Source organism: Papio anubis, chromosome 1, assembly GCF_008728515.1.
Source record: "Papio anubis isolate 15944 chromosome 1, Panubis1.0, whole genome shotgun sequence".
In the NCBI taxonomy this organism is placed as follows: Eukaryota; Metazoa; Chordata; class Mammalia; order Primates; family Cercopithecidae; genus Papio; species Papio anubis.
The window spans coordinates 52,065,333-52,086,385 of NC_044976.1; the positions used below are offsets into that span (position 1 = coordinate 52,065,333).

Consider the following 21,053-nt stretch of genomic DNA (forward strand, 5'->3'; position numbering starts at 1 on the left):
GATCATACAGCTGAGGCAGGTCATGCAGAGCAAGCCATTTTGCCTGCGAACTTCAAAAATATAGTTTTTTCTTCTGTAAACTGGGCATGGTAATTCATGGTTGGACATGGTATGTCTCAGAATATATTAATTCTCTTCTCCCTCAGGCTATTCCATGGCATATGAGCCCAGAATCCCAGTCAAACCTCTCTCCAGTTAATACTGGCAGGGCAGGTCAGCAGATATGGCTGGTATCTACCTCCTGCCACGTGGCAGACTGTGTGATCTTGGAAAGTGATTTGGCCTCTCTGGGCTCAGAGGTTTTTGTTTTTGAGACAGGGTCATACTCTGTCACCCAGGCTGGAGTGCAGTGGTGCGATCATAGCTCAGTATAGCCTCAAACTCCCTGGCCCAAGTGATCCTCCTGCCTCAGCCTCCCACGTAGCTGGGACTACAGGCATGTACCACCATGCCCAGCTAGGTGGTCAAAACAACAGACAGGGAACGGCTCGCATTGAGCCAGGATAAAACAATCTCTGAATCTCAGTAAGGAGCAATTCCCTTTAGCTCCCTCGCCCCTCCCAGCACCCAGGATTTTGTTTCTCAGGGGTTGGGGGAGGAGGGGTAAAGGTTTGGGGCAAGGCAAAAGGGAAGGCCAGAAGCCCCAGCATTCTGGGGAATGACCTCAAGTTTGGCCCAGGCTAGGAGGACAAGGCCCTCCCAGCAGGTCCAACCAGGTGGCTTGTGTTCTGAGTTCCCTGGCTAGTTAAGGCCAATCCATAAAACTCAGCTTTCAACCAGATCGATTTCTCTGGCCCTAGATTCAAAGGCACCTGGGACAGACTGGCAAACAGTGGAGAGGGGTGTAAGGAGTGGAGACCAGTGGCCAGTGCAGCTGCAGTGGCCAGAGGAAGCTGGGCAGGATGAAACCCAGCCCAAGACTCCAGCAGCTCATGAGGACTGGGAGGACACGCATGGGCCTCCTGGGCCACAGGTCCAGCTGCCCCAGCCTAGCTCCAGGCCCCCTGCGCAGACACTGTCTGACTCAGAGCAGGTGATCTGCAAACGACTGCCAATGAACAAGATGCAAAGAATCAGGGATCCCTGGCAGATATCAAAAGGCAAGCAGAGTGCCTGCCCTGCCCAGAGCAACGGCCCACACACTGCCCTGCCCACCCTACTGACAGCAGAGACTGCTACAGAGTCTCAAGTCCAGCCCCTGCCATCCATTGATGGGCTCTTTTGAGCCACAGTTTCTTCATCTATAAATCAGCTGTAAATAACCCTGTTCTAAGCCCCAGGGCGACTGTACACATCACCTGAGATCAATGCTGGAGTGTGATGGGGAAGCAAGCACCTTCCCTTACATCATCTCTTTTATCCCTAATCACAACAACCCTAAAAGGCAAGTACTATTATTGCTCCATTTTACAATCGAATATGCTGTAGTTCAGAAAGGGTAAGTCACCAGCACGAGGCCACACAGCTGCCAAGTGACTAAACCAGGCTGGGTTCCAGGTCTGTGTGACTCCAGACCTGGGCTTTTCACCTCTGCACATGCCTTCCGGACTGCGCTCACAGCTTTGGTAAAACTCCTCACCAAAGTATGGGACTCTTCTCATGCCTATTGTTGTTTTATAAAACCCAAGGTGGAGAAGGGCATTGTCATGACTTCCTTTTTCACTCTGCCTCTCTCCTTGATGTGGAGAAAAGCAAGCTACAGTCTGCTAATTTCTGCAGTTGCAGACAATCAGAATTCCGGCCGTCTGGGAGAACCAACCTAAGAAAGCATGAAATTAATCTGTTCAAAGTTAACGTCTTGGAGGCGTCGCGTCAGTATTTGGGTTGGATGCATAACCTTGTTATCATAACACAGACGAAGCCTCACATTTAATAAGGCTGAGACAACTCGGGCAACGTAAGAAACATAACAGGATATTGCAAAAAGATTAGGGAGCTTCCTCTGGACAGTGTGGATGGGCCGTGCAGAGGGCAGGGTGGGGGATGGATGGTGCCATTGACCCTGGGGGCCCAGCAAGTCCCTAGTCCCAGGCCTGGCCTAAGGACTAAGATGCTCAGGCAGAGGGGAGCAGGGCTCCTCTCAGCACATTGAGGCCTGCCTGGTGCAGGAGCAGAGGCTCTGCTGGCTAAATGTAAGCCAGCTGCGAGAATGGGAGTGTTCCAGTCAGAAGGGGTGGGGGAGGCTTACCTCATGAAAGAACTGTGGAAACGGCTGCTGGAAAGATAATAAAAGGATTAACTGCTATTTTAGTGGGCCATTTACTCTTCAATCAAAATGTCTCATCTATTTCCTGTTCTCCAGAGGCTCTGGGTCCAAAATTCCTTTGTCTATTACAGTGCATGGTAGCAGAGGCCTGTCATGAAAAATTAATAATTTTACAGGGAAGGGAGATTTTACTTATCTGGGTGCTGGTTGAGGCCCACCCCTTCCCCTGGGTTACCCACCGTACTAGCATCATGGAGGAGGGGGAGCACGCCCACCCCACCGCAGGCAAGAGGAGTCCAGGGGAGGCTCTGACAAGCCTCCGAAGCCCAGATCACTGCTGCTGTCTCCAGATGGTGACACCTAGTGGGGCCGGCCATAAGAGCCCAGAGAATAGTCAGTTTAGCAGATCTACACAAACAAGAGCATTGCAGTTTAGAAAGATGCAGGCTCGAGTCCCATTCCAATGGTTACTAACTGTGTAACCCTGAGCAAGTTATTTTTATTACCATTATTATTCTTAGCCTCTATTCTTATTATAACTGTTATTGTTTCCAACTAGCTGTGTGACCTGGGGCAAATCATGCAATCTTCCTGAGCCTCAGTTTCCTCATCTGTAAAACGGGGGTTCACAGTATCTACCCCACAGCGTTGTGTTGAGGACCAGGTAGAGTTGTCACTTAGAATAGCACCGGTTCACAGTCTGCACTTGGAAGCTGCTTTCCAGTATTATCATCACCACAATCCTAAACCCTGGAAGAGGCAAGACCAAGTGTTCTCATGGGAGCAAGTGGAAGGCCTGCCAGACCCCACCCAACCTTTGTTTCTTCATCTGTAAAAACCCTTGGTTTTACAGGACTTGTAAGGATTAATACTGATAGATGAGTGTAGACATAGCTTGATATCACCTCCTCCATGAAGTCCTTCTGGGCCTTCCTTCCCTGGGCCTATGCAAACTCCATCCCAGGACCTGCCACTCATCTCCCACCCATCTCTGAGCATGAGCGTCCCCAGGGCAAGGACCATGGCAGGTCCAAGTCTGGGTCCCCAGAGTCAGGCCTCAGCCAGTATAAGCCAGGGTCCTGTGAAGTCTGTGGAATCAAGTGAAATCCTGGCAGCCTGGCCCCAGAGAGAGAGACCCTGAGTCCGCACTGAGTAACCCGGGCCCCTCTGACCCCTCGCTGGGCCCTGCTTCCCAAGCTAGAAAGTGGACGGGGAAGGCCTAGATCCTCTCCAAGTTCCCGCATGTCCAACACAGATACTCTTCTGGATGCCGTGATTCCGCACAGAGGCCTCACTGTGAGAAGACCACTAACCACAGACAGAATCCAGGTGTAAGACAGTGTCCTATGGAGTCTTGTCAAGGTTTCTTCGGGTCACAGAGCCTCCACCTAGGCCCCCACAGGCACCCATGGGCTCACCCATAAGAGAGAATCTGTGAAGGAGAACTGTGGCTCAGCAGCTGTCAGCTCCAGGGTCTCGGGGAGAGATGGGGGCCCAGCTGGTTCCCAGCAGCCCTGGCCTGGCCTGCGTGCTGTCTGTTGGTCAACTCCTTCTAGGCAGGGTCATGTGTCACAGGACCCCCAGACAAGCCAGGGCATCGCTAGGGGCTGGCCCAGCCACCAGGCTTCCTCCAGCATCCTGTCAGCCCAAAGGCACAAGGTAAAGTCAAAGTCTCAGCCCGTCCAGTGCACTCTCCCTACCACTGCTCCACACACCAGAATGCTAACCACAAGCTCCCTCCTCCTGCCTCCCCTCCGCACAGGCCATTCACTGCTGCTCACTTGTTTACAAAGCAAACTCTTTCTCCTCCTTCAAGACCCAGCCTCCTGAAGCTGCAGAAACAGAACCTGTCCGACGCCCCGCTCCCAGCTCCACAGGTGGGTGGGGCCCACAGGAGGACAGAGTTTATGCTGCTGACTGCCAGTGTGTCCTGCCTCCTTCCTGGCCCCTACAATGTCACCCTGGGCTCTGAGTGGGGACACTATGCCCCTTCCCAGACCAAGTGCTCCATGAGTGGGGGTCCAATGACAGTGTCAATGTGCAAGTGTGAAACAGCTTGACTTTGGCTATGGCACCAGCCCCAGCACACCAGCCACGCTGCTGCCCTGATGCCTGGGTGGGCTGGGCAGTGGCCCTGGTGGCCCATGTTTCTCATCACCAAGCACACCCTGAGGTCCAGCTCTGGGCAGGTACCTCTCCTGGTGGGCTGGCTGGGCCTCGGAGGTGGCACAGCAGTTAGGCTGAGTGTATCAGGGAGTGCTCCTAGCCTCTGATACAGCTATTCCCCCACAGACGGGACAGAAATGACCTGTCACAGAAATGACCCATCATAAGGGCCAGAGGCCTGTGTACCCACAGTTAATATGCGTGCGTGTGTGTGTGTGCGTGCATGCATGTGTGTGCGCACGTGCGCATGCACGCATAATGCTAGTGCCAGAAACCTGTCTCAACTCCAGGAAGAACGCCGCTGGTACGACCCAGGGCCTTAGCTAGTAATCCTGGGCCCCAGCCCAAAGCCTGCCCTGGGGACCCACAGCTCTCCAGCCGGGTGCCTGTGAGGCCCCACTGTTCCTTGGTGGAAGCCAAGGCTGTAGGCAGCACCAGAAGGCCCAGGGAATCTCACTGGGATGGGTGGCGGTGAGGGCCTAGTGCTGGAGGAGAGCATGTTCTCCACATCTCATTTGGCCACCAGTAGGTGGGACATGGAGCAAACACATGGAAGAAGAGGGTGGCCACACCTGTTTTTCCAATCGCACGTGCACACAGCCCTGGGTCCTGTGGCATGCTAAGATATATCTAATGCCTCAGGGTGGGGGACTGGGCACCTGATGAGTATGAGGGCCCCTCTGCCACAGTTTCCAGTGACAGGGGCAGTGACCATCTTCACCAGTGGCTACATCCACAGCATGGGTCCTTCCCTCCATGACCACAGGGATCTCAGTCAGCCCCGAGGAAGGAGTCCCAGGTGGCCTCTCCTGGGGCACTGGGTGGGTGCTGCTGTGCCAGAGGGGCTGGGGTGAGGCCTGGTGGCCAGTGGGAACTCACCATGCATTTGTTGGGCTTCTCGCCCGAGTGCACCCGCATGTGGATGAGCAGCTTGTAGCGGGCGTTGAAGGGCTTGTAGCGGCGCACACAGCCAGCCCAGAAGCAGGTGAAGTCCTCGCCCTTGCGCTGGTCGATGTGGCTCTTCTCGATGTGCCGCACCAGCTCCTCCTGCTGCTCATAGGCTGCACAGCAGTCCACCCAGCGGCACGCCTGCTGCCCGGCCACTACCCTGCCCGCCAGGCCCAGCCCCAGGCCTCCAAGGCTCGGGCCAGGCGGCAACTGAGACAGGGGATAGGGGGGCGGCAGGTCCTCCTGGTGAGGCCCAAAGAGCTCTGAAAACTCATCCGCGGGTTCCTGCTTCAGGAAGCTCGCCTTCCGGCAGGCTTCAAGTTGCAAGCTGCCCTCATGGCTGTCCGTCGATGCAGGGCCAGGCCGGGCCCGCTTGGAAGGGCCCCCGGGGTCTCCCGCCAGAGGGGGGCTCCGGAGTCCATTTACACAGGTGACCAGAGACATCTGGGAGGAGCGGATGATGGAGGTGACGTCGGAGGAGGCACAGGGTGAGGAGGAGGCTGGGGAGGTGGGGGGTAGGCCCAAGAGGCAGCAGCGCTTCAGGCTGCCCTCAGGGAGGTGGGCCTCGGGCTGGGGGCCAGGGCCAGAGCTGGGTTCGCTGCCCAGAAGGTAGCAGGAAGGCGCAGGGGTGGTGAGGCTTCGGCCCGGGAGGTCCAGGTCTGGGTGCAGGCAAGTGGCCGGCGGGGCCCGACAGTGGGCAGACAGGGACGTGCGGGCCTCTGCCATGGCTTGGTAGTTGGGCAGCGACTCCTGTTTGATGTGTTGTGTGGTTGGGAGGCTGCCGTTCACATAGGTGGCCTGGGGTCTGGGCGACCTGGAAGACAGTGGCCAGAGAGGTCATGAGAGGCTGGGCATGCCACAGAGGGAAGGCCCAGGCGGGGGCAGACAGGGAAGCTGAGGACCAAGGAATGGACAAGCCCAGGGCAGGAAACAGAGGCTGAAGGCTGAAGGCAGAGAAACAGCACCTACAGATTGGTTGTCTGGAAAACAAGACAGAGTATAAAGGAAAATGGGGAGAGAGAGAGAGAGGAAGAGGAGGGCTGGGGAAGGAAAGAAGAGGCAGGAGGCCAGGCACAATGGCTCATGCCTATAATCCCAGCACTTTGGGAAGTCAAGGCAAGAAGACTGCTTGAGTCCAGGAGTGTTCAAGACCAGCCTGGGCTACATAGTGAGACTCTATCTCTACAAAAAAATTTACAAATTAGACAGGTGTGTGGTTGTGCACCTGTAGTTCCAGCTACTTGGCAGGCTGAGGTAGCAGGATCGCTTGAGCCCAGGAGGTTGAGGCTGCAGGGAGCCAAGGTCATAACATGCACTCCAGGGTGAATATGGTGAGACCACCAGGAAGGAGGACCTTGCATCCTTTTACCAAAGCTCAGCACCCCTACCCAGCCCCGAATGCCACGCCATCCTGCCTCCCAGGGGCTTCCCTGCTCCCTCTCCGTGGCCTTCTAGTGAGTTCTCCAGGAAGAAGGCTGAGGCTGGCATTTTGAGGAACACCCAGATCCAGGGTATATTAAATTCCACTTACATGTCCCTTAAGTCTTTCTTAATTTTTGTAATCTAGCTTAACTTCCACAAATGCTAATCGTATGACACTTTGCCCCAAGCAGCCTGGCCTTTCCACTGTTAATGTCAGTGCATGCGGGAGTGTGAAGTGCAGTCCTGGTGGGGGTGTCTCAGGAGGAACTGAGGCAAAGCTTCTGAGGGGTCCCAGGGATTCAGGCCCTCACAATGTGTCTGCATGAAACTGCGATTTTGGGGAAAAGCCATGGTGCAGGCCAGGCAGGGCAGCCCATGGGAGTACGTGGGTTTGAGATCAGGCTCAGCCACATTCAGCCATGCAAACTTGGGCAACGTCCTTTGCCATCCTGGGCCTTTCTCCTCCTCTGGGACATCAGGTGGATCCTTCCCATGAGAGCAAGGGTGGATATGTGGGCACGGCTGCGGTTTGCCAGGTGACTGTCTTCACCACACAGGTGGGATACAGGTGTCCAGAGGGCCTCTCCCAGATGTGGAGCATTCCCTCCGCCACTGCGCAGGAGGCCAGGCTTAAAGGACGCAAGGAGATTCCTGCACTGATGCTTCCACCATTCTGAGTGGCGGGACCAGGTAAGGTGCAGAGAGGGACGGCAGGGCCTGCCTGTCACCAGAGCACTCTGAAAAGGGGAAAGGTCAGGAAGGTGAGGCGGGGCTGAGGGTCAGGAAGCCCCTCTGGCTGGCTAGGCAGAACAGGAAGCCTGATGCTATGCCTGAAGTCTGGCTAGAACACCCCATGCCACCTCATCCCATCTGAACCTCAGTTTCCTTGCCCGTAAAATGGGGGCTAAGTCTACCTTAGAGGCTGGCTGCCAGATCGAGTGAGATGGCCCCGTGACAGCCCTCTGCGAGGGGGATGGCAGGGTGAAGGGAGCTCTTTTCGCTGCTGTTCTACCGCCACTGTCTTGGGGCTCTCTGAAGCCAGAGCTGTGGGGTCATCACCTGTCCCTCGGTTTCCCAAGATGGCCTTGCAGCTCCAGCCCCTCTATCTGTGGCTCCCTGCAGCTGCAGCATCCCCGTCTCCAGTCATGAGGTAGAGGCGAGGGGAATGGACAGGGAAGAGGGAAAGCCAGAGTCTGGAGGCCCTCAGACAGCATGGGCTCCAATCGCATCACACACAGGTGGGAAAGGGGCTGAGAGGGCGCAAGGCCTGCACGCAGGCGTACAGCAGCAAGCCGGGGCCAGGCCTGGCCAGAACCCCCATTCCCCTTCTCTGGAGTGCAGGTGTTTTTTCCTATGTTGAACTGACCTGAAGCTCCCCCTGAATGAAGGGGAAGGGGAAGGGCTTTTCTGTTTGTTTCTCAACTACACCTAGCGACCTCTTCCCTCCCAAGAACCATAATCTAAGTGGTCATTGGGGGAGTCAGAAGGAGGTTTGAGTCCAAGGTAGACAGCAAACACGCATCTCCTCTCCCCAGGGCTGGGCACACTGCCCCCACCATTGCCAGCAGAAAGCTCTGAGTATCTTAAAGATCTGATGGAAAAGTGGTAACTTTATAGGGCTTAAAAAAAATAAAAGCAGGTCAGGCGCGGTGGCTCATACCTGTAATCCCAGGATTTTGGGAGGCCGAGGTGGGCAGATCACCTGAGGTCAGGAGTTTGAGACCAGCCTGACCAACATGGAGAAACCCCGTCTCTACAAAAATACAAAAATTATTCAGGCATGGTGATGCACGCTTGTAATTCCAGCTACTCAGGAGGCTGAGGCAGGAGAACTGCTTGCCCAGGAGGCAGAAGTTGCAGTGAGCCAAGATCGTGCCATTGCACTCCAGCCTGGGCAACAAAGCGAGACTCCATCTCAAAAATAAATAAATAAAAGCAGAGCTGCTCCTCAGGGGACTGTGATCCTGGGCCTGGCAAAGGCAGGCATGGGCAGGAGTTCGGCCAGGAAAACATCTGTTTGGAGCAGTCCCTTGAAAATGGCTTCAGGTAAATCAACCAACACCAAGAGAAGAGAACAGCGGTAGCTTCTGTGACTGAGTTACCCAAGTGACTAAGACTGACAGCAAAACCTTGCGCAGCATCAGGTCGGGAGGGTGACTCAGGCCTTGGTGTCTTGTGGCTCCCCATATGCACTGAGGAAGTACTGCCTCCCTTCCTCCACTGTACTGTGAGGCCCAGGAAGTGGTTCCGGCCTGGCTCTGCTGCTGAGCCCTGTGCACCCCAGGACAACTCCCATCACATCTCTAGAAACTGCAAGCCTGGGTCTCTAGACAGAGTGAACAACTGCTGAGCTGCTGAACGTGCCGGGTGCCTTCCCAAGGGTCATCTAATGCAATCCTAGCACAGCAGAAGACGTGGTAGTATCTGCTGAATACATGACTACACGCCTCACGGGAGATTCCGCTATCTGTTTTACACTTAGGAAAACTGAAGCGACCTGCCCGAGCCTGCAAGGCAGTGATAGAGCAGGAACTGGAATCTGGATCTGTGTGACTCAGAAGGTTGGGGCTCCAGCTTTGTCTATAGAATGATTTCGTCTGATGACTATTACATTCCTTACAGCTTCAATGTTCTAAGTATCAGAGATGCACATGTTCTTCTGTCCATAATCCTGGACCCTGGAAGGGAGCTGCTGAGATTGGGATAGTCAGTGTTTCTCCAGCAGAGACTCAGGGGAGAGGTAGGGATCTCAGATTTCATGCCCCTGAGGGGTCAGCAACTGTAGTCTGAATGAAGGGTCAGTGATTTCACTCAACAGGCTTTTCACTCTGTGCTAGGTGACGCTGAAGGAGTGGGGAAGACCAGGTCCCTAACCTTGGGCAGCTCCCCTTCCAATAGGGGAGTCTGTGGACCAGTCCCCTGAGAGAACATTTACATTCTGCTGAGGAGTAGGTAGAGTTCTGGTGAACAGAACTGGTTATGTAGCCTCTCTAGCCTCAGTTTCCCCACTCAACGGCAGTTGGGGGTTGAGAGCATTAATGCATAAAAAGTGCTCGGCCCAGTGAAACCCCATCTCTACTAAAAAAAAAAAAAAAAGAAAGAAAGAAAGAAAAAAGAAAAAAACTACAAACAATTAGCTGGGCGTGGTGGCTGGTGCCTGTAGTCCCAGCTACTTGGGAGGCTGAGGCAGGAGAATGGTGTGAACCCGGGAGGCGGAGCTTGCAGTGAGCCGAGATCGTGCCACTGCACTCCAGCCTGGGCGACACAATGAGACTCCGTCTCAAAAAAAAAAAAAAAAAGAAAAGTGCTTGGCCTGGGGTGTAGTGCGCAGTAAGCACACCACCATCATTTTTTATTAGCCGTAGGATCTGGGCCTCCTGGGACCATGAGGACTGAATAAGAGAATGTACACCCGAAGGAGTCACTCAGGAAACTGGGGCTATTTTTATTAGTATTAGAGAGTTAGGCTGGAGGCAAGGAGACGGCTGGCGCAGAAGCCCAGGCGCTAGTTGCAGGGTCCTGAGATTGGGAGGGGCAGGCACCAAGAGTGGAGAGAAGGGGCCCCAAACATAAGCCCATTGGGCGGTTGGGGGAAGGCACGGAATTCGGATCAGGTGTGGCACAGGGGTGGGGATCTGTTTTCCTTTAGGAAAATGAGTGAGTCTGAAAGTGTCAGCTCAAATTCAACCCTATTAAATTCAATTTAATAGGGAGGGTATGGGGGCACAGCAACTTAGACTGATGCCGGCGTAGAATTCTACATACAGACTCTCCTGTGCCGTAAATTGTCAAAATGATATTCAAAATGACAAATGATATTTCTGACCGTCTCTAGCAAAAGAAAAAAAAATCCTCTTCCTTAGCTTTTCCTAGATTAGCACAGCTTCTACCCTGAGAGATAATAGAATGAATTTCACCAGGGAAATTGGATACCACTGGAGAGCCTCCAGAGAAGAATCCAGTAGATAAATGCATTTGACTGTCACCAAACAATGCACAGCTCAAAGTCTAAAAGACGCTTCATCCTTGCTATGGACTGATTTGTGTGCCCCCAAAATTTATACGTTGAAGCCCTAACACCCAGTGTGACCGTGTTTGGAGATACAGCCTTTAAATAAATAATTAAGGCTAAACGAGGTCATAAGGGTGAGATCCTACTCTGATAAGACAGGTGTTCTTATAAGAAATGAGGGTCGGGCACGGTGGCTCATGCCTGTAATCCCAGCACTTTGGGAGGCTGAGGCAGGTGAATCGCTTGAGCCCAGGAGTTTGAGACCAGCCTGGCCAACACAGTGAAACCCTGTCTCTACAAAAAATTAGCCAGGCGTGGTGGCATACGCCTGTAGTCCTAGCTGCTGGAGTGGTTGAGGTGGCAGGATCACTTGAGCCTGGGAGGTTGGGAGCCTTGGGAGGCTGAGGCAGGAGAATGGTGTGAACCCGGGAGGCGGAGCTTGCAGTGAGCCGAGATCGTGCCACTGCACCCCAGCCTGGGTGACAGAGTAAGACCCTGTCTCAAAAAAAAAAAGAAAAAAAAAGGAGTTAGGGCACAGGCCGAGGGATGGCCACATGAGGACTCGGTGACAAGACGGCCACCTGTGAGCTAAGGAGAGAGGCCTCAGAAGAAACCAAACCTGCTGGCACCTCAGTCCTGCACTTCTAGTCTCCAGAATGGTGAGAAAGCACAATTCTCTTGTTTAAACCACTTAGTCCCTGGCATTTGCTATGGCAGCCTAAACAAATGAATACACGCCTAAAATCAGAAGTTTTACTAATATCAAAGGAAGCCAGAAGGAATCTAAATTCTCAAAGGAAAATGGTTGCACTTGGGAAGAACAGCATCCTTCTATTGAGGAATTTCTCCACTGTGGGGCTCCCACAAGAACGTAAACTCCATCGGGGGAGATCTTTGCTTCCTTCACCAAGATGCTCCCAGCACCGACCACAGTGCCTGGCACATGACAGGCACTTGACAAATGGCTGGTGAAGGAATAAACTGCAAACCAGCCACTGGGCAAATGTTTAGAATCTCTGGTCTGTGAAGCAGGCCTCAGGCCAGCAGCCCCAGGCAGTGGGTGAGAGGCCTGGGGCTAAGCTCGTGTGCACAGAGGCCTGTCTGTGACTGACCTGACTGTCAGCAAACCAGAGAGCACCAAGGCTGCTATGGTTTGAATATCTGTTCCCTCCCAAACTCATGCTGAAACTTAATCCCAAATGTGGCAGTGTTGAGAGGTGGGGCCTTTAAAAGGTGACTGGGTTGGGTCATGAAGGCTCTGCCTCATGTATGGATGAATCCGTTCACGGGTTAAAGGATGATCATGGGAGCGGGACTGGTGGCTTTATAAAACGAGAGGGACCCGAGCTAGCGTGCTCAGCCCCCTCACAGGTAATGCCCTGTGCCACCTCAGGACTCTGCAGAGGCCCAGCCAGCAAGAAGGGCCTCACCAGATGCAGCCCCCCAATCTTGGACTTAGCCTCCAAAACTATAAGAAGTAAATTCCTCTTCTTTATAAATTACCCAGTGCCAGGTATTCTGTCAATATCTAACAGAAAACAGACTAAGACAAAGACACAACTGAGACCCCAGGAGAAGCTGTAGGAGGCGGGTGTCAGCCCAATGCACACCCTAATGAGACAGGGTGGCTGGCACTGGAAGTATGCAGGCACTGAGCAGACAGCTACCCAGCAGGGCTTTGTGGGCCGTGGTCTCCTGGGGCAGAGATGGCACGTGGGAGGAATCCCTCTCTGCCCTATCAGCAGTTCAGGGTTTGACACTCCATAAACTCTGAGCTGGGTTTTCCTTCCCCAACCTACCCATGAATCTTCCTCTTCTGAAATGATTGATTCTCTGTGAAAAGCTCCGTCTGCTTATTCGGCAGGGAAACACCTCAACAGAACCATCCCTGTGTCTCTCAGAAGGCAAAGCAGGAGGTGCAGGATCTAGGCCAGGCAGCCGCTTCTGAGCTACGGGCCCCTCGTGCCTCCATTTCCCCATGTGTCCCCCCAGCTAAACACAGGAGGTGAGGCCTGACGCCCTTGGTCCTGGGGCCTCCTGGGAGTGTCCACAGAAAGCAGCTGCCCACACCTACCTGTTAGGGTGGGGAAAATGCAGCAGCCTCTCACAAGCTTGGGGGTGAGCCCGAGGTGGCGGGCTTCCTGCAGGGAGAAACAGGCCCTGGCAGCAGGTGGGGCCAGGGCCCTCAGCAAGGTCCAGGTCCAGCAGGCTCTTCTCTGAGCCCGGGGTGCAGTGGCCGTAGCTTCCATTCACTAGGCAGAGAAAGACAGGGAGAGAGGGATACAGTGAATATGAACAGCCTATTGAGGGGTGTGGGGAGAGGGCAGTCCCTGGGGTACAGCAAGGGACAGGGCGCCCAGAGCCAACACTCACTGCATCCCTGCTGCATGCAAGGTTCCAGGATACCTCATCTAATTCCCACAACCACCAGCAGGATCGATAATAAAATCCTCCATTCTCAGGTAGGGATGCTGGGTCTCTGGTGGTTAAATGACTGTTACATGAACACTGGACACCTCCTATGTACAGACACTGTTCTAGGTGCAGGAAACACTGGTAAACAAGAGAAACTCCGAGTCTCTTGGAGCGAACAGTGTATTATCCTCATGTTAACCACATGGTGCTCATGAGGCAAGGTGTGAGAACACCAGCTGGGGCGGGTGGCTGCTCGGCTGCGCTGCTGCCCACAGGCCAGAGGGAGCAGGGCTGACATGTGGATGTCAAGGAGTAGGTGCTCACTAAACAGCATCTGGTACTGTTAACACAAAAGCTCAGTCTACGTTGCCTTCCAAATTGTGTTACACCATAGAAACACAGTGTGCAGTTATACCTCGCTATCACCTGATTCCTCCACAGCCTGCTTCATGCCCTGCCTCGCCCTGCTAGTGGGTTTCTAGGAAGATTAACTGAAGCAGTTGATGTGAAAGTGCTGAAAAACCACATAAAGTGTAACAAAAGAGTCAGGTGTGCTTGTTCGAAGCTCCTTCCCCTCTCTGGGCCTCAGTTTCCTCATCTACAAAAGAAGGAAACACACCTCCAAACTCTATCTTCTTACGCTGTCCTATAACTCACAGAGCAAAGCTAGGGAGGAAAGGACATGAACTTTGGGGGCTGACAGACCTACTCTGCCCCAAACCAATTCCATAACTCGGACAAATCCCTGTGCAGGGTGGACCCTGTTTCCCCTGTGTAAAATGGGGCCAGTTTCACCCGTTCCCCAGTGATGCTGTGAGCCTCTGAGAACAGAGGCACAAAGTCCCTGGCACAGTGCTGAAACCTAGCAGATATGCCAAGAAGGAAAATTGTTCTTATTGTTAAACAGCACTTCAACAATTACAAAGTGCCTTGCAGATACAATAAAACATGATTGATAGGCCCAAGTATGGCCAACACTGAGAAAGATAAACCATTAAGACGTGAAAAAAACCTGGTCCCAGAACATGATTGACTCCTTACCACGAGGCAAAGGACATCAGCAAGAGCAGCATCTGCCGAGCAGCCTGTGTAGAACCAGGGCTGGGGACGCACACCACTGTCTCACTTGAGCATCCCCACTGCTGTCCAAGGGAGGCCCGAGTCTCACTATCCCCATTTTACAGAGGACAAAACAGAGGCGTGGGGAGGTTCAATTACTCACCCAAGAACACACAGCTAGGAAGCCTCTGAGTTGGATTTCCAGATCAGATCTGTCAGACCCAAACCCCACATCTTAATCGCTATGTAATAATAAGAAGCCTTTTAGAGAGTCCACCCCTGAGGATCCCTGTCCCTCAACCCTAATTCTAGCCTGCCCACAAGGCAGTTCCTTCGGCACACTATTATCCCCGTGCTGAGGCCGGGCACTCAGTGCTAACTAGCCACGTGCCATAGCTCTGGAGAGGCACCAGGCATGTGCTTGCCGAGTACGTTCCAGTCTGTGGATGAGCATGCAATGCTCACAAGGTCCCAGGGCAGGTGAGGTGCTCATACAGGAGCCTCCAGGTTCCCAGTCACACGCGAGCCTGTGGAGAGGACTCGGCAAACATCTGCTCCCACGCCACCTTCCCAGCCCCAGCCCCAGCTCCAGTCCTGGCCCGTCCTGCTGCAAGCAATGCTTTTTCCCACTGGCCCTGGCTGCTGCCTGGCCAGCCCCTCACAAGCTTATGTTTTAATAACTGGGCTTTTAATTAAAATGAAATCCCTGGTAACAAATGTGAATGGCCTGAGTTAATGAGAGCAGGCTGCCGCTCATTTAACTCCGTCTCTGCTTGGCCGTCTTTGCTTTTTCCAAATCGTTTCTGCATGCAATTTTATTGTCCCACTGAGGCAAACCCTGGGACTGGGCCTCAGAAAACTGTGGATAATTTTATGACCATTAATAGCATTTGGAGCAGAGAGTGCTTAATCATCACATGGGGCAGTTTCACCAGGGTCTTTCTCCCAGAGTCTCTAACGGGGGTACTGTTCAGAGCTTCCTTCCAGGACTCACCAGGCCCCTCTGCGGCCTTGGGTTACTCCTCCCCTCCTGCACTTAGGAGGCTGTGTGCAGTGAAGGAAGACAGGCCCTAGAAAGGGTGGAGAGGCAGCACCTACCAAGCCCTCACCCATCAAGCCCTTCAAGGGTCCATCCCTGTGGGGCAGGGACAGGACAGCCATTTCCCAGATGAGAAAGGCAAGGTTTGGAAAGAGATTCTGTGCCTCTGAGCAGGCCTGGGGGTCTGTAAGAGGCAGGGCCACAGTTCAAACCTAGATCTCCCAGACTTCGAAGCCCACAATCTGCTGCCTCTTGGCCAATTGCTGAATAACCAGAGACCCCTAAATAAGTGTCCCCACCTTTGACTCCAATGAGGGTCATGTTGGAGAGCCTCTGGGAAAGTAAAAAGTAAAACCATCATAATGATGTCTAAGCTTTAATCTTTGCAATAATTCTGCCAGAAGGGTAAGCCCACTCCACTGACAGATGAGGACACAAAGGCTCAGAGGGGTCAAAGCAGTTTGCCAAGGTCACACGGGAAGAAGGGGCTGAGTGGAGATCAAACCCATCACTTCTACGGGAAGAAATAGTCTATACCCAACAAACTACTGAGGACTGTTAGCTTCTTTTCCTCTGGATACAGTAAAAGGTTTTCCTGCAGTAAATAAACAAGCCAGCTTTGGGAAGGAGGGAGGAAGGCGCCACTCAGGTCATAGAATGGTGCCACTTAGTGCTCTAGGCTCATTCAAGCCCTTGTCTGCTGGGACCCTCACAGCGCTCTGGGTAGAAACATCAACCTCCCAACTTTGCAGAGGGACACTGAGCACCGGAGCCAGCAAGTAGCCACTCAAGGTCATATAGTAATTGCTGGCATAGCCGGGGCCCAAAGTTGGTTTCTCAAAGCCTAGACTCTGCCCCGGGATACCTGCTGTCTCAGAGACTGGAAGTTACATCCAACGTTGCAACACGTGTCCCAGAAGTGCTGTTGGGACTCTCACCGCTACCCATCACGGGCCTACATCTGCCAGGAAGGATGTAGGCACTGCCTCCTGTCTGTTGTCTTGTCTCCCTGTCCCCAATAGCTTCACAAGACCCAGATGGAGGAGGTCCACTCCTGTTCACTCTCCATCTCCAGACAGCATTGATACATGGATCCTTCCCTGGGAAAGCTGGGGAAGCAGGGGTGCCCTAAAAAGGGGTTGGCATCCGCAACCGTGTCTCACTCTGTGCCACAGGGGGCCAAGAGCCAACCTTGGGTCTGGCTTTCCCCATGCAAGTGAAGTTCCTTTGGAGACTTACAGGGTGATGGAGTCCTGTATTTACTTTTACAAGTTAGCGAGAAATCCTAGAATGTCAGAGTTGGGACTGGCTGACCATCTACTTCATTAATAGATAAGAAGCTAAGGCTCAGAGAAGGAAAGGGCCTGCCCCAGCCACACAGCAAATCCATAGCAGGGCCTGGATTGGCACTTTTTAAGCTAGGTAAGAATGTGGTTTGGTTTTCTCATCAAGCGTCAATCTTCTTATCTGTAAAATGGTGCTAACACCTAACTCACAAGGTTGAGGTGACAAATGAGAATATGAACATGATGCATTTGGCATGAGGTCTCGCTCACAGTTAGTGCTTAAAAAGTAAAGTGATGATAATTATTTCTTTTATTTCTCCTTGAGCCTGGGGCAGGGAGACAGGGACCTGTAAGGGAAACACGCTGTCCCCAGAAAGGGCAGGTCTGGATGATTCTAAGGCCAGACTCAGAAAGACAAACCCCCAAGACTTGGGATTCAGTACATGCAGGATGGGGCAGCCTGAACGAGGTCACAGCCAACAAATCTGAAGCAAACAGCTCTAGTTACACACCAGAGAGCTTTGCAAATTACCATAATGACTTGGCTATAAAGCGGCACCACATATAAGGTGACTCCCCACAAGAATTTTAATTTATGCTGAACCCTGCCAAGTCTGCGTGAGAGTGGACAATGATGCATTCAGCATCTAAGACCCAGAGGCTGCCTCCTTGCAGTCCCGGGAGCATCCAGCAGCTGGGTCCAGGCAGGCCTACATCATGACTGCCTTCTTCTTCACCCACAAGCAGTTTTAGTGCCTATCAGGCACTGGGCAGGTGATAGGGCACTGCACTTTATAGTTTACAAAACATTTTTCAGCCATCACCTATGAGCTTCATTACAACCCTCAGGAGTTGGCTGGGCAGGCTCAGAGAGGGTAGGTGATTTGCTCAAGCTCACACAGCAAGTATAGGGCTTAGACTTGCCTGACTCAGCCATCTAGTCAGCAAACTTTTTCTGTAAAGAGCAAAAAAGTAAATGATTTAGGTTTTGTGAGTATATAGTCCCTGCCACAACTAAACTCTGCCCTTGTACCATAAAATATATATATGTGTGTGTGTGTGTGTGTGTATATATATGTATGTGTGTATATGTGTGTGTGTGTGTGTATAAACAAATGAGTGGGACTGTGTTCCAATAAAACTTTATTTAGAAAACAGATTGCTGGCTCCTAGGCTGTTAATCTGCCAACCCCCGATCTCATGCAGCAGTGAGAGAGACAGGATTCAATATCTGAAATGAGCGTACTTTTTCCTGCATCTGTAAAATGGGGAGGATTTTACAGGGTGGAGCTGAGTGTGTGAAATCACTGTTAAATACTGAACACAGGCCTGGCTCCTGGTGGGCATTCAATGAATAGAAGTGCCTTCAGCCTGGCTCTGGGGCTGCTACAGTCTAGGCTCCCCTGTCCACCTGGTGTGATCTCACACATCCATGATGCTTCGCTGCTCTGAGGCACACATCCTCGGCATCCCGTCAGGGTGGCCTGACCCTTCCAAACCCCTTTGGGCCCTCAGAGCCCAGCAGAAGCACACGTCTTCCTGGAACAGTCCTTGGTCTCCTGCCTTCCCTCCTGGTCTCCCCCACTGCCTGAGCTCCCGGCCTTGGCAGTCCCTGCAAATAGCTGCCACTTAGGCGCACCTTCTGCACACCCAGCACGTGCCAAATCCTTCCCATGGTTTTTCTCTAAATCTTCACAACATCACTGCAGTACTCTCTACTGCCACACAGATGCTTTCAGTGCAATGAAAGTCCTACCTCCCCTACAATCCTGAGAAATCCGTCAGGACAAGGATCTCAGGGCCCCAGAGCTGCTGAATGTCAGTGTGGCCCTCAGTATGATTTTGTCCAACTTGCTTCACATATTGAAGGGAAAACAGGGGCCCAGATTGAAGAAAGGACTTGCCCTAGTCACACAGTGAGTGTGTTCTCTAGACACCTGGGCCCCCCAGGCATGTGCCTCCTCATTCCCTCATTCCCAGCACAAAGGCTCACAGTAGGTGCTTAGAAATGCTGGGAGGGTAGGTGGCTGGGAGGCTTGTCTCAAGTTTACTTTTGTGCCTACTATATGCCAGACACTGTGACTTAGGGGAGCAGAAGAAGCTTTGTCACACACACACCTAAGTTGAAGTCCTGCTCCACTATTAACTTTCTAGCTGTTTGACCCTAGACAGTCACCTCAGCCTTCTGAGCCTCAGTTTCTTCATCTATAAAATGGGGATAAGAATCCCAGCTCCAGGGGATGGCTGGCTCTTAGGATTAAGTGAGGTAATGTACATGGAGTCTCTGGCATGGTGCCTGGCACAGGCAGCACTTTGATAAAGGCCCTCTGCTGCTGTCCGGACAGGCAGAGAGACAAGGTCAACAGCCGCTGGGGTAGACCTATGTTCCTGGGCAGTGGGCATCAGCCACCACGGAAGAGCAGCCCCAGGCCAACGCAGTCATGCCAGCAGCTCTTCCCCAGGAGGCTGAGTATGGGTGTGGCAGCCCCCTCTCTGAGCCTAGCTTTGCCCTCTGTGCCCCAGGAGTCCTCCACCAGGCTTCCCACGAGCCAGGGCCTGGCAGGAGGGGCACCTCAGGAATCACAGGCAGGAGACACGGTGCTTCCCACTTCCCAGGTCCAGAGTGGGTGAGCAACTCACCGCAGGACACGCAGCAGAGGCAGAGCCTGAGCCGTGTTCATCTCCTAACCCTTTCTGTTCTCTGGGCTGCCTGGTCACTCTCTCTTTTCCCTCCTCACAAAACCCAGAAGCCCAGAGACCAGCAGGGAGAGGGGCTTCTGAAAGAGGAGCAGTAGGAAGGTGGACAGCCCGGTGAGCCGGGTTAGCTGAGACCCGCTGCTTGCCTGGAGCCACCTTGGGGCATTCACGGCCACCAGGGGGGCCGTAACCTCAGTGGAGGGCCTCCAGAACGGCAGGCCTGATGCTCATGGCCTCACACCGGGCTTATGCTGCCCGCCACCTCTTATCCCAGACTGCAAGAATCCTATAAATTCCCCCTTTAAAGCTACGCTAGACTTACGGGGACTCGAGCCAGTGAAACCTGAGCAGGCTCACCTCAGGACGGCGCCACGGAGACACCTGAGCCAGCCCACAGGTCCAGCCGGGTCCAGGGCCAGAGTGAGCCGCTCAGGGCGGGTCACACATGTGGCGGCAGGTGTGTGGTGTGTGTAAATAAACACAGCCAGGGGCCAGCTTTCGCTCAGACTCTCTTACTGCTACCAAACTCACACATATTTATTGTAGAAAAAATCAGAAGGTGTACCTAGGCAAGAAATAGAAAATAGATATCACCTATAAGGCCACCAGCCAGAGAGTGCCATCGCAGACATGAAGACATAATCCTCTGCAGTATTTTCTATGCATCTATATACATTCTTGACAAAAAACAGGGTAATAAATGTATTTTCTTTTCTTTCTTTTTTTTTCTTTTAGAGACAGGGTCTCACTCTGTTGCCCAGGCTAGGGTACCGTGGCGTGATCGTAGTTCGCTGCCGTCTTGACCTCCGGGCCTCGTGGGATCCTCCACCTCAGCCTCCTAAGTAGCCAGGACAACAGGTGCATGCCATCACACCCGGCTCATACTTTCTGATACCCTGCTTTCTTCATTTAGTAACATACCATGATACCAAAGTTGATGGAGTGCCCATTATGTACCAGACACAGTGCTAGGCTCTTTCCATGCCAGTACTGCTAAACCCATTTCCAGATGAAGAGTAAGGGACTTGCCCAAGTAAGGGACTTGTAGCTGTGAAATGGGAGAGTCAGGACCCAAGGCGAGCTCTATTACACTTGGAAGGCACTGCTGACCCAGACACTGCTCCACATCGTTAAGCGATTTAGAGCAGCTGCAGCTGATGGCTTCCCCAGTGTACTAGTCAGTTCTGGCTGCTATAACTAAATACCATAGACTAGGTGGCTTAAACAACTGAAATGTATTTTCTCACAATTCCAGAGGCAAGAAGTCCAAGATCAAGGGGCCAGTCATTTTGGTTTCTGGTAAGGGCTCTCTGCCTGGCTTGCAGACAGCAGCCTTCTCACTATGTCCTCACATGGCCTTTCCTCAGTGTGGGCATGCAGAGTAGAGTGAGCTCTCTGATTTTTTTTTTTTTTTTTTTTTTTGAGACAAGGTCTTGCTCTGCTGTCATCCAGGCTGGAGTGTAGTGATGCGATCATAGCACACTGCAGCCTCAAGTTCATGGTCTCAAACAATCCTCCCGCCTCAGCCTCCCAAGTAGCTAGGAAGGACTACAGGTATATACCACCATACTCGGCTAATTTTTTTATTTTTTAGAGATGAGGTCTCACTATGTTTCCCTGGCTGGTTCTGAACTCCTGGGCTCAAGCAATCCTCCTGCCTTGGCCTCCCAAACTGTTGGGAATATAGGCGTGAGCCACTGCCTGGCCTGGTGTCTCTTCTTATAAGCATACTAGTCCTATCCAATCAGGGCTCCACCCTTATGACCTCATTTAACTTTAATTACTTCCTTAGAGGCCTCATCT

The 21,053-nt window shown here is 52.8% G+C and overlaps 1 protein-coding gene across 2 annotated transcripts in view; it reads right to left on the reverse strand.

Moving 5' to 3' along the window:
• Window positions 1-20,632, reverse strand: part of GLIS1 (GLIS family zinc finger 1) — a 104,004-nt gene extending 83,372 nt beyond the window's left edge. Inside the window, exons 1-2 of one of the 2 annotated variants that reach the window (XM_021941770.2) lie at window positions 12,829-13,347; window positions 5,252-6,134 (exon numbers count right to left, since the gene is read on the reverse strand). In XM_021941770.2, coding sequence (XP_021797462.2) covers window positions 5,252-6,046 — 795 coding nt within the window. In that variant the 5' untranslated portion in view covers window positions 6,047-6,134; window positions 12,829-13,347. Of the gene's footprint in view, window positions 1-5,251; window positions 6,135-12,828 lie in introns of both variants that reach the window. The other variant, XM_021941769.2, reaches the window with a different exon arrangement.
• Between the last annotated feature and the right edge of the window lie 421 nt (window positions 20,633-21,053).